Consider the following 14,276-nt stretch of genomic DNA (forward strand, 5'->3'; position numbering starts at 1 on the left):
CCTCCGACTAGCCCACCCCATCACAGCCCCACCACTGCCACTTTATATTTTCCTCTCAGAGTCAAGTTATGTATGGGCACCCTGTACCTAGCATCAATGTATCTACATGCTATCAATGTACATATATAGGCTATCTTATGTATTTATATTTATCGTGTTTTTTAAAAATTGTATTTACCTTATTGTATTTTTTTTGCTCTATATCGGACCTGGGGTAATAATTATTTTGTTCTCCTTTACAATTATGTACTGGTAATAACATTAAACAATTTTAAATCTAATTGGCCTGGGAATCAATCAGGAACCACATGTTTTTCTCAATGTGTCATAATACAATATAAGATCATTATGTAAGTACACAGGTGCAAAGGAACCAGCTCTGCTCGTTAACAGCTACAGTAAGTGGATTGGGGGATTAACATAACACATAAACACTTAAGCATTTCATAAAAATATCTCTCTGCTGGTGGTAGCAAGAGTGGTATTTTGTATTAGTGCCTTTGATAGTGGGAGTACATCACATCTGTGAGTAATAGATTTCTCTGTGCAAACCTCCCTGATGTTAGTTTGCAAATCTTTGCAAGTCCTGTAGCTTGAAGCACTAAAGCTTTGATTATGACTCTGGATTATCTTGGTGCAAAATCCTATTCATGAAAAACAAGCATATCGCTGAACAGGGGATTTGGACAACAGAAAGAAAAGTAATACTGTCCCCCAGGAGGGAACTTTACAATTGTCAATCTTTGTTGTTTGACACTCTTTGTTTATGTATAGTTTTCCTTAAATTTGATTGCATTTCTTTGTTTTCTTGTAAATGCCAACAAGAAAATTAATTCAAGTTGGTATATGGTAACACATATGTACATTGATAATAAATTTACTTTGACTTTGAATTGGAGCTGGCTGTGCACTTTGCTCCTTCTACAGTTTTTTTATTTTTTTTAAATTGGTGGTATTGTGCCGAATTATTATTTTGGCTGCTAATGTCTCAAGATGAACTATTATTGAATTGTTTTCTGGAATCATTTTTTTAAAAAATTCAGATGAATAGAGATTCCATTTGATATACATGTAGTGTAGTAGGAGTAATATCATTTGGTCATGATAGTCAAAAACCAAATCTCAGTCTATTTTACTTTCTTGTATTTGTAAGTTTTTATTGTTACAACTTGCCTGTTTTATTCCTCCACTATTGTTTGGAACTTCAAAAACTAATTGAATGAAAAACACGGGAGCTGGGGATACTCGTGTATTTGTTTTTTCTTTAGTGAGGTACTCACATATAACATGATGGTGTAATAACGTATGCCATTCACGTACGTCTTACATATAACCCATAATGAATCATGTGAGCAAAACACAATGTTTAATCAAACAATATTTTTCCATTACTCAATATTACTGAAATAATAAATACACAACACTTCTCCCTCTTAGCTATAAACTCCCAACTCAAAATAGAAAGCATCTCAAATATATAACATATTGATCTCTAGTCATCTAATGTGTACAGTATACTATATAATGCAACTACTATATAGGCATCCACAGCATTGTCCTATTCAGTCTTGATGGATTTAATTGCTGTGGAGTGTTTCTTACTCTTGTGGGATAACGTTTTTCCTGACAAGGTGGAGGCAGGCTGGCTGGAGAGACTTGTGGCTGTGGAACAATCTCAGATTCTGCGTTCTCCCCTTTGGTGGTTGCAGGAGTTGCTGTGACTGCAAGAAGTGTTTCTAACAGCTCTGGCCACCTTACTTCCCTAACACTTGACTCTGCTCTCCCTAACTGATTGATGTGTCATCTCCAGATGACATCAAATGCAATCTCCATTGTTTAGGAGAGAGGTCCAGTTTTGTGCTTAATCTTTCTAAGTATACACTTTAAATCACTTCTGTTCTCCTTTGCCAGGACTGCTGGTCCAGGAGTGAAATAGTGAATGTCCAGTGAACCTCCTTGTTTGAGGAGCTCTCAATTTGTCTCAGCTGTTTGTCCTGCATACTCCTTCTGAGGTTGGGTTTGAGGAGATCCAAGCGTGAGCATAAGAGATGACCCAGGAACAGCATTACTGCTGAATTGCTGGCTGTGGAGTGTGCAGCATCGCAATATGCAAGGGAAAAATTGTGAACTTTGGACACAGTGTCAGTGTGGTGTGTTCGGCTGACATTGCTGATAGTGTGTTCTTTAGACTTTGAACAAACCTTTCCACAAAGCCATTTATAGCTGGGTGATACGGTGCAGATGTAATAGGTCTTATTCCATTCATTTTCTGGAATGACTGAAACAGTTCTGTAATGAACTGTGGTCCATTGTTGGTGACTAAGAGTTCTGGAACACCACTCCTTGAGAAGAGGTTTCTCAGCACATCACCAATGTGCAAGGCTGCAGTGGAGGCTTTTGGAACCTACTTTCAGTACTGAGTTGATGGTGACCTTAAAATCACCACATATACTGATGTCCCATCCTTCGTGACTACTGGAGGCTCTACTCAACCTTGAAAAGAATTTCTTCAGCCTCCATGTGATCTAGCTCACTGGCTACTTTATCATGGATGGTATAAGGAACCAGACAGGCTTTGTAGAACTTGGATGTGGCATTTTCATTTAACACTGTTTTACCCTTGATATGAGTTTTCTAATGCCATTCTTGAACAATTTTTGATGGATCTCCAGCCAAGTTGGAGTTGTCTCAGCCAATCACATCGCTACAATGTCGGTCCTCTTGTTTTTACAACATAAAAACCCAATGTGGCTTGTTGATTGTTGTATTTCACTGTTATAAATATCATTCCCACAAGAATTATATTTTCTCAAACATAAGTTCTTAGTTGGATATTTGCAGGCTTCAGTTCAGTATCTTTGAAATGCTATTTGAATTCATTTGGTGGAATGACTGAAACAGCTGAGCCAGTGTCCAATTCCATTGTAATTAATTTGCTGTCACTTCTGGTGTAAGCCACATTGCTTGTTGTTTGTTATCTTGCACATTGTAAATCTCAAAAGTACTCAGTCCTGCGTCTCTCTCATCATTATTAGATTTTTTTTATCAATAGCACGCGGATTGGTGCTGTTTTTGAAACTGCAACTTGGCCTTTTATCTTTTTTACTTCTCTGTGCAGACCATTTACTTTTATCTGCCCAACATGTTCTTTGTATGTGCCCTACTTTGTCATTTTCTAGAAGTTTTGCCTTTAAATCTGCATTGCTCTGATGTATGTGAGCCCCTGCCACAATGGTAAGATGATTTTTTTTGGCCAGGCAGGTTTCTGTTTGGATATTGCAATCTTGTTTATGTTCACTTTCATTCCTGACTGTAGCTCAATTGCATCTTTGTCTGCTGTTTCCATAGATACAATGATTTCAACTGCTCTTTTAGATATGAGTTGTGCTTCAGTTAAGAACTGTTTTTGAATGTTTTCTCGTAAGATTTCACAAACTGAATAATTTCTCAGTACATCATTAAGCCCTTCACTGAACTGACAATGCTTGAACAATCTGTTCAATTCAGCCACATAAGCTGAAATGGACTCCTGTTACTTTTGATTCCACAAATGAAACCTAAAGTGTTCTGCAATGGTTTTATTTCTATATGCTTCTGCATTACATTCACAATATCACCAAAGCAGTCACACTTCTGCTTTACCACCCATTAGACTCAGTAACACTGGCACTCACTTTTCATTGGCTATTTCATTTGCTTCAAAATATTGCTCAATGTGTTAAGTGTACATCATCCAGTTATCTGTTGTGGAATCAAATGCATCTATCTTGTTGATGTAGCCAGGCATTTCTGCTTTTAAGAAAATTATTTTTATTATCACCTGGTACTCACTGCTTATGAACCCTTGAATTTCGTCCATTTTCTGCCTTTATTTTAACTTGAATATCTTTCTCCCTTTTCAAAGAAAAAAAAGTGATGCATTTAAAAAAAAAACTCAAACATGTCTCTTCTTTTCCAAAGAAAATGTGCTGCGCTTCAGCAGTAACTATACATCTCAGGTTATTTGCAGCCATTGTTGGAAGTTTGTTGGAATTTGATAGGGAGAAAGTAAAGTCTGATGTAGCAGTATTTCAGTGAAGTAAAGGAGATTATAGGGGTATGAGAAAGGAGTTGGCCAAAGTAAATTGGAAGGAGATGCTGGCAGTGATGACAGCAGAGCAGCAATGGCATGAGTTTCTAGGAAGAATGAGGAATGTGTAGGATAGATGTATTCCAAAAACAAAGGATTACTCAAATGGCAAAATAATACAATCGTGGCCGGCAAAGGATGTCAAAGTTAATGTAAAAGCGAAAGAGAGATCATACAACAAAAGCAAAAATTAGTGGGAAGACAAGATTGGAAAGCTTTTAAAACCCTACAGAGATCAATTAAGAGAATCATTAGGAGGGAAAAAATGAAATATAAAAGCAAGCTAAGTTAGCAAACAATATCAAAGTGGATTGTTAAAGCTTTTTCAAGTATATAAAAAAAAAGAGAAATGAGAGTGGATAAAAGACCGCTAGAAAATGAGGCTGGAGAAATATTAACGGGGACCAAGGATGAACTAAATAAGTATTTTGCATCAGTCTTCATGGTGGAAGACACTAGCAGTGTGCTAGCTGTTGAAGGGTGTGAAGGAAGAGAAGTGAGCGCAGTTACTATTACAAGGGAGAACATGCTCAGAAGCTGAAAGGCCCAAGGGGACATAAGTCACCTGGACCAGATGAACTGCACCCTAGAGTTCTGAAAGAAGTAGCGATTGAGATTGTGGAGGCATTAGTAATGATCTTTCAAAAAAATCATTGGACTCTGGAATGGTGTCAGAGGACTGGAAAATTGCTAATATCACTCCACTCTTTAAGAAAGGAGGAAGGCAGCAGAAAGGAAATTATAGAACAGTTAGCCTGACCTCATTAGTTGGGAAGATGTTGGAGTCAATTGTTAAGGATGAAATCATGGAGTACTTGATAGGACAATATCATCATGGTTTCCTTGAGGGAAAATCTTGCCTGATGAATCTGTTGGAATTCTTTGAGGAGATTACATGTAGGATACATAAAGGGGATGCAGTGATTGTTGTATATTTGGACTTGAAGAAGGCGTTTGACAAGGTGGCACACATGAGGCTGCTTACTAAGTTAAGAGCCCATGGCATTACAGGAAATTTACTAACATGGTTAGAGCATTGGCTGATTGGTAGGAGGCAGTGAGTGGGAATAAAAGGATCCTTTTCTGGTTGGCTGCCAGTGACTTGTGGTGTTCCACAGGGGTCAGTGCTGGGACCACATCGCTTAATGCTGTATATAAATGATTTAGATGATGGAATAGATGGCTTGTTCCCAAGTTTGCAGATGATACGAAGGATAGGTGGAGGGGCAGGTAGTGTTGAGGAAGTAGGTAGAATGCAGAAGGACTTATATAGATTAGGGGAATGGGCAAGAGAGTGACAAATGAAAGACAATGTTGGAAAATGCATGGTCATGCACTTTGGTAGTAGAAATAAATGTGCAGATTATTTTCTAAATGGGGAGAAAATCCAAAAACCTGAGATGCAAGGGGACTTGGGAGTCCTTGTGCAGAAGATGCTGAAGGTTAGCTTGCAGGTAGAGTCAGTGGTGAGGAAGGCAAAGGCAAAGTTAGCATTCATTTCAAGAGGTCTAGAATACAAGAACAGGGATGTGATGCTGAGGCTTTATAAGGCACTGGTGAGGCCTCACCTTGACTATTGTGAACAGTTTTGGACTCTTCATCTCAGAAAAGATGTCCTGGCATTGGAGAGGATCCAGAGGAGGTTCACAAGGATGATTCCGGGAAACAAAGGGTTATCATACAAGGAAAGTTTGATGACTGTGGCTCTGTACTTGCTAGACTTTTGAAGTTGAGGGAGGGATCTCATTGAAACCTTTCAAATGCTGAAAGGCCTAGATAGGCCTAGATGTGGAAAGGATGCTTCCCATGGTAGAGGATTCTAGGATAAGACGGCACAGCCTCAGGATAGAGGAGCATCTATTTAAAACACAGATGTGGAGAAATTCCTTTAGCCTGAGGGTGGTGAATTTGCGGATCATTCTAGATTGGACACAGCATCAAAGGTTACGGGGAGAGGCTGGGAGTGGGCCTGAGGAAGGAAAAACATCAGCCATGATTGACTGATGGAGCAGACTCAATGGGCCAAATGGTCTAATTTCTGCTCCTATGTCTTATGGTCTAAAACTAAATGAAAGAAAAACACAGGAGCTGGGATACTCGTGTACTTAGTACTTCTTTAGTGAGGCGCTCACATATAGCTTGGTGGCGTAGTGACGTATGCCATTCACGTACTTCTTACATTGATCCCATAATTATGTAAATAAACAAAGAATGCTTAATAAAACAATATTTTTACAGTATTATTCAAATATTACTGAAATACTCAATGCACTACACCCACCCCCAGTGTTTTTGCCTTGCAGTGGAAAGGACTGTATCTTCATAGTACTGAATGCAGTATATAGTTCCGTGTAGATTCAATTAAAGAATGCTCTATTACAATTTCCCCTAAATTATGGAACTATATTTTCTTTACAACTTTATTATTGCTATCTGGTTTATACTGTATGTGTTTTCCTTCTAAGAATCACTTCAATTAGTCAGTAAATTATGCTACTGGTACAAGTTTAATAGGATTGCTTCAAGTATTAAAAGAAAATGCTGGAAATGTTCAATAATTCAGTCAGTGAAGACATGAAGATAAATTTACCAAATGAGTGCTGACTATGCAGAGCCTCCTGCACCGAAAGGACAGTTTGTGATATTTCACTCTGTTGAAATGAAAAGTCAGCAGATTGCAGGCCACTCAATCAAGGTTATATAGTGTATGTATGTTCCCAGCTGGTGAATTTAAAAGCCTATTCTCTGGTGTACCTCCCTAGGATTCTTTGATCTTACAGGATATGGAGGTGGATGGATGACACATTGGAGCAATAGGCAGAAAGAGACATGCAAGTGTCAAAAACTAAGGATATTTGACAGAGAAAAGCTTTGTAAAAGCATTTCAAAAGTACTTGGAAGTTGAATTTTATGTATCCTTTTTTGACATTGCCTAAAAATTCTGACCAATGAACATCAGATGTACCAAGGACCAGAGAAATCTACATTCTAGCTTATGTACTATGAGGATGTCCAAATGAAATGATTAATTATTCCAGATGTGTTGTCATCTCACTGAAAAGCTTGCCAATAGGTGACAAAGTCAGAATATTACTGTAGGCATACATCTGAAATATCTCAAGAGAACGTGAATATGAAATCAAGGATATAATGCAGAGACTTTATAAAGCACTGGTAAGGCCTCGCTTGGAGTATTATGAAATAGTTTGGGGCCCCCTATCTATGAAAGGATATGCTGACACTGGAGAGGGTTCAAAGAATGTTTATGGAAATAATTCTGGGAATGAAAGGCTTATCATATGAGCTGTGCTTGATGGCTCTGGGCCTGTACTTGCTGGAATTTAGAAGAATGAGAGTGGATCTCATTGAAACCTATCAAATGTTGAAGGCTGTGGATGACAGGTCTTTGGGTGCATTTTAGACAGAGATTCATAGATTCTTCATAAGTGTGGGCATGAAAGGTTACAGGGAGAAGGCAGGAGAATGCAGTTGAGAGAAAAATGGATCAGGCATGAACAAATGGCAGAGCAGGCCCAATGGGCTGAATGGCCTAACTCTGCTCATGTCTTATGGTCTTATCTCTTGCCTAGTGGTTCTAAAATAAAATATTAACTAGGTTATTCTTACGTTTGGTTTTCCATTTTTGTAGATAAGCTAACCCATAAAACTGCTCCAGTTCATTATTTTTTAACTTTTCTTGTAGATTAGAAAATAACATCCACATGTTCAATGCCCTTTGGACCTCACCAAACCATTTTAAGCCACAATTGCTGAATGTCCTTTGGTATCTGAATGATTTCATAATGATTGCATCATTATATCATGTCTAGTTACTTATTTGCTCACGAACCTGAGGAAAACACTACTATTTTGCTAAGTTTTATACTGGAGGGGGAAGAAATCTAAGCTTTCTTCCGTAAGTAATTGATTTCAAAACTCTAGTCCTTTTATGTTATATCAAAGCTTATTCAAAAGTGTATTTTCTACCACTGTAAAAATTTGGTAATTTTGAACAGTTGGTTTCACTTGAAGTGAGAATATGATTGTCAGTGCTTCAGAGAAAGAGAACGTCTATAACTTCAGTATTGTATTCACTCCCATAATTGAAGTCTATCATCAATTCCTTGTTCTTACTGATGTTGAGTGCAGAGCTGTTGCAACACCATTCAACAAGCCAGTCTGTCTCACAGTACACTCCTGTACACCTGCTCGTCTCCATCTGAGACTATGATGACAGCAGTTGTGTCATTGGAGAATTTATAGATACCAACACAAGTGGCAGGAAACAATGATATTCCACCAGAGAAATTCTAGCTATCATCTCCTGAAATTCAGTGGCTTACTATCACTGTATCTTCCACTAACAATATGCTGGAGTTTACCATTGACTAGAAACTGAACTGGAGTCGCCTTATACACAAGGTGGTTACTGAGAGCAGGTCAGAAACTCGTAATTCTGTATATTACCTCTTAACTCCTCAAAGCCTGTCCTCCATCCACAATATATGGGTCAGGAGTACGATGGATACCCCCCACTTGCGTGGATGAGTGCAGCTTCAACGATATTCAAGAAGCTTGACACCATACTGAACATAGCAATCTGTTTGAAAGGCACACCCTCATCCACCCAACACCATTTACTCACTCCATCACTAATACAGAGCAGTAGAGATTTGTATCATCTAAAGGATGCACTGCAGCTTCTCACCAAGACTTCTCAGACAGCACCTTCCAGACCCATGACCTCAACCAGTTAGCAGGACAAAAGCAGCAAAAATTCACATCACCTGCTGAAAGTGGCCCTGCAAGCCTCACACCATTCTGCCTTGGAAGTATATTAACACCCCTTCACCATCGCTGTGTCAAAATCCTGAAACTAACCCCTGCCTCCCCAAACAGCATTGTGGGTATACCCATACACAAAGAACTAAAGTGGTTCATGAAGGAAGCTCACGACCATCTTCTCAATAGCAATTAAGATTGGCAATTAAACACTGGCTCAGCCTGCAAAACTCAAAAAAACAGACACTCTGCATTATTGCTCCCACAAAAAGCAGTGATGATGATGACAACAATTAATTGGTACTGGTGACCTTGGCTGAGGAATCAATCTTGTTAACATCCCTGCTCTTCTGCAAAATTGCACTGTAGGATCTTTTGCACTATGGAAAATCAGAGAGAGCAAACGGAGTCTCAGGTAAACATCTCAACTGGACAGTGGTAACCTTGACAGTGTAGTACTTATTGAGTACCGAACTGAAGATTTTTTTCCCATTTGTGTCACATTTCTGCACAAAACTTACGTGGTACAATAGGGCATGCCGGAAGCAACATCGGGCATACTGAAAATGATGAGGTGCCAGGCTGTCGATACGATCAGCAGCAAAATGTAAATGCTAATTTTTCTCATTGCCCCAGATCTGGCTGAAGCTCTGCAGTTCTTCCACGTCTAGTCACAAGTTGTGGGTGAGAATGAAACATATAACAGGGAGAGGAGGATCCAAAAGCAACCCCATCATTCACAGCGGCAGAGCGAGCAAGCGAGTGACAGAAACAAGACGCAAGAGTATACAACTATTTTGGCTTCATTCTGAGATCCCCACCATCAAAACTGAAATCAGTCTTCAGGCAGTTTGATTCTTTCAAATGATGTTAAAAGATGCAGACCAACATTGAGTAGAGCAAAGGTGATGAATCTCATCAACGTCTGAGCTGTTATGCTGAAGAACTGCGCCCTAGATTCCACTTGAACCTCCGGTCACGATATTACAATGTCAGATAGGTACCAGTGCAGTAAATGCAATGTGGAGAAGTGGTCAGGCATGAGGTGTTATTGAAAAGCCAGGACAAACCCAATCTAGCTAATTACTGCTCAATCAGAACACTCTCAATCACTACCAAAGTGGTAGACATTATTTTCTACAGACATAGTCTGAATAAAGATCTGAATTCATGAGGAGAGAAATGCTGCTCTTGAAATCAAGACCATAAGACATAGGAGTAGAATTAGGCCATTTGGCCCATCAAGCCTCTGCCATTCCATCTTGGCTGATATATTACCCTTCATAATCCCATTCTCCTGCTTTCTCCTTGTAACCTTTGACATTCTTACTAACCAAGAACCTATCAACCTCTGCTTTAAATATACCCAATGACTTGGTAATGATTTCCATAGATACACCATCTCTAGCTAAAGACATTCCTAATCATCTCTATTCTAAAGGGATGTCCTATTCTGAGTCTGTGCCTTTGGTTTAGGACACCACCCTCCCCATAGGAAACATCCTCTCCCTTTGCACTGTATCTAGGCGTTTCATTATTCAATAGGTTTCAGTTAGAACCCTCTTCATTCCTCTAAACCAATGAACGTAAACCCAAGACCATCAACTACTCATCCTATATTAACCCTTTCATTCTCAGGATCATTCTTGTAAACCACCTCTGGAACCTCTCCAATGCCAGCACATTCTTTCTTAGACAAAGGCTTAAAACTTCAAACAAAACTCCAAGTATGGTCTGACCAAGGCCTTATAAAGCCGCGTGTAATATCCTTACTTTTATATTATATATTGGCATCAGGGGGGACATAGCTGGCGTCATCTCTCGGATTCAATCATCCTTGGGGCTATGTCCTAGGCTGAGCCATTTTCAGCAGCTTCTTAATGACCTTCCTTCATCATAAAGCCAGAAATGGACATATTTGCAGATATGCAATTCAAGTCCTTCATCAAATGAAGCAGTCCATGCCTGCATCCAAAAAGACTCAGACAATGTTCAGGCAGGAGCTGATATGTGACAATTGCTGGACAATAAGTCTTGCATTTGACATTCAATGGCCTTGTTTTCACGAAGTCTCCAATCATCAATATCCTGGGGTCACCATTGATTAGACACTATTCAGGAACATACATGATTATCATAGTTACACTAGGAGGTCAGATGCTGGGAATCACTCTCATTTCCTGTCATCCCAATCCCTTTCTATTTACAAGGGAGAATAAGGGAATAATCTAAGCTTGCAGCCAGCAACTCTTAAAACACTCAATACTATCCAGGATAAAGCACCGGTACACTGCCAGCTACCATAGATATTCATTCCCTCCATCACCAGTAGACAAAGATTCACACCAAGATCCCCAAAACATAAAAAAAACACTAATACTGCAAAATGCAAGTCACTGGGCATCTCCAACAGTGAGAATCTAATCACCTTCAGTCAACATTCTGTGGTATTACCATTTCTGAATCCCTTTTGTCATTATTGATCAGAAACTCAACACAAATACCGTGGGTACAAGATCAGGTCAAATGCTGCTTATTCTGCTTGCGATTCAACCCCTAACAGCTCAGTTCCTCTTCATAATCTACAAGACCCAAAATTGGGAATGTCATGGAATACTCTCTAATTGCTGCAACAACTCTCAGGAAGTTCCATGCATTTGATCAGGCAGGGCAAAGCATCCTGATTAATATGTACCCCATCACCCAGCATAAATATTCATTCCCTCCAACACTGACACATAAAAGCTACAATGTGTGTGGTTTACAAAGTATATTGCAGATACTTGCCTTGGCTATTTTGTCACCTCCTCACAAACCCTGTGGCTTATGTTGTGATTGTGATCTGAGTTACTTGGGAGACACAGATGCTGGTGATACAGAAGCCTTCATTTATCATAACAAGCAGGCATTGTCCTGGGGACCCTCTTGGTAGAGTCACCCAAACTCAAAGTACATTATATTTTATATCCTTAAGATCAAAGGTAACAGCAGGTGAGTCAATGCAGTTTCAGTAGTTACAATGATATACACCCACTCATCATCAATGAGTCTACTGTTAGTACTGTTGAAACATTCTTGTTCCTGGGAGTCATTATTTTACAGGACCTCATGTGGGAGAACTATATCCCTTCCAATAACAAAAAGGCTCGGCAGAGGATGTGATTCCTGTGGTAGTCGGTAAAATTCCACCTTTCCCCGAACATACTGGTACAATTCTACACTGCCATCAAAGAGAACATTGGCACATCAGCCATTACTGTCTGGTTTGGTAGCATCCTCTCACAACATATAAAACTTACAGCAAACTGTCAAGTCAGTAAATTTTTTCTGGTTTAAATACCTGTTTTCTAAATCTGTGCTTTTTAAGCAAAACTCCCTGCTAGGGAACAAAGCTGGAAAATTAGACGGAGTGGTTCTGTTTCCATCCATATTCCAAAGGTGCATAGTTAGCATTGTGAAATGTGGGTATGCTGCATTTGAGCCAGAAGTGTGGCAACACATGTGGGCTACCCAGCACAATCCTTGCTGATGTGATTTGATGCAAACAGTGCATTTTGCTGCAACATAGACAAAATGCAGAGGAACTCAGCAGGTCAGGCAGCTCCCTTGGAAATGCAGTTTACCGTATGATTTGATGTACATGTGACAAATAAAGTTAATCTTTCTTTCTTTCTTCCAGTACGGTATCTCAGAAACCATTGAGCTACCACATACTAAACCAGTTGTGAAAGGAAGTCAATGTGGATTGTGTTTTGTATTTTTAAGATAAGGACTAATCAATTCTCTATGTTTAATTTCTGGTTACACATTGTGGTTATTTATATTGAATTGGAATACATTGCTCAACATGAAAATCACAGTTATTGGTGCATTGCCCTCCTACGTTTCTTCATGTGAGTTCTAATAAATTTATAAGCTCTAAGAGTAATTAGTATGGTAGAATTTCTGCTCAACGTTTTCTGGCACATGAAGAAGACTTGAACTAGCAGTAAAACAGACAGTGGTGATCATCTCTCCGCATACGTGTACTTTTCAGTTATAAAAGTCAAAGAGAGATATCACTGAAAAAATTTGCTCAAAACTTGTATCATTTGTTTAACTTCCCCAGTTCTAACCTTCCTTATGAGTCAGACTAGAGCTGTGCACTCAGAGTGAGAAATTCCCAAGATTAAGCTAGTTAGAACTTCCATCAAATGACAAAGGTGCCAGTTTAATTGATTTGAAGCAGCTCATGGTTTTAGAAAATGTAGTTAAATTTATACTAATAGTTGAAGAGAAGAAAAATGATGGAGAATGAAGGAATAGACATAAATATTGCGAGAATGAGACAGTATGAGAACAAGAAGAGATGAGACCGGACTGGCTGGCCGTGGATTCATGCCAAGCATAGGCGAAGGAACAGTAGAATAAAAATGGAGAGTATAATACCCAGGGAAAAATCGAGCATGAGAGGAGATTACTGACCTTAATACAGCCACCTAGTATGCAGGTATATCTGAAAGTGACAAATTTGAGCCGGAGCAGAGGTGGAAATGTGAGTGGAGATTTTCAAATAAGCAAATTTTTTGCAATAAGACCTATGTCTGCAGTTGAAAATTAATCACTTAATCGCATTCCATACAGGGATTGATTTAGCAGCAACTCTTCCTGGCAAAGTAACAAACACAGCTTACAATATGGTTAATAGAAAAAACGAGGAGCATTAAATGATTTGCAGCACCATTCTTTGTCTTTGAGGACATTACAGCAAGCAGATTTTATATATGGATTAAAATCAATAAACCACTTTCTTACCTTTGCAACTGTGCTCAGGTAATAACAGACATAAACAGCACCGATTCCCAAAAAAAGAGACAACCCTAACCCTGAACTTGACAGATTGATTTTGACCTGATTTTCTAAATACACCATCATATCTCTGGTAAGTGAGTTCTCATTCCATGTAACCTCAATCATTGCTTAACAGCTGGAATACAATGAGGTCCGGCTACATGCACTTTGCATCAGAACATAAGAGACTATAAAACCAGATCCTTGTGTCCTTCAGCCCAACCCTCATTCGCTAGCACAACCCTCTCTGCCTGCTATTTATAGATTTTAGGCTTTGCTCAGGCCTTCAAATGCCACCTGCTGGAGAAATAATATCATAATAACTGCAATCTTTTCAGCATTTCACAATGCTGCAGTTGCATTAACGTGCTTATTTTATTGTCAGGCAATGACACTTTTTGCATTTTTACAGATGATGGAGTTGTCACTCATTAAATTCAGAGAAAAACAGATAAAATATGGGCTGCAATTTCCGGCAAAACAGAGAGGCCTTTTAGGACGAAAGCAGGTTGTGCATCCAATGCTATTTAGACAG

General features: G+C 39.1%; 1 protein-coding gene across 3 annotated transcripts in view; it reads right to left on the reverse strand.

Moving 5' to 3' along the window:
- The window catches only part of abhd3 (abhydrolase domain containing 3, phospholipase), an 87,656-nt gene extending 73,696 nt beyond the window's left edge, over window positions 1-13,960 (reverse strand). For all 3 annotated transcript variants that reach the window (XM_073043557.1, XM_073043548.1, XM_073043538.1), the window contains exon 1: window positions 13,706-13,960. In XM_073043557.1, the coding sequence (XP_072899658.1) occupies window positions 13,706-13,867 (162 nt within the window). In that variant the 5' untranslated portion in view covers window positions 13,868-13,960. The remainder of the gene's footprint in view (window positions 1-13,705) is intronic.
- Window positions 13,961-14,276: the final 316 nt, after the last annotated feature.

Source organism: Hemitrygon akajei, chromosome 1 (genome assembly GCF_048418815.1).
Source record: "Hemitrygon akajei chromosome 1, sHemAka1.3, whole genome shotgun sequence".
Lineage (NCBI taxonomy): Eukaryota > Metazoa > Chordata > Chondrichthyes > Myliobatiformes > Dasyatidae > Hemitrygon > Hemitrygon akajei.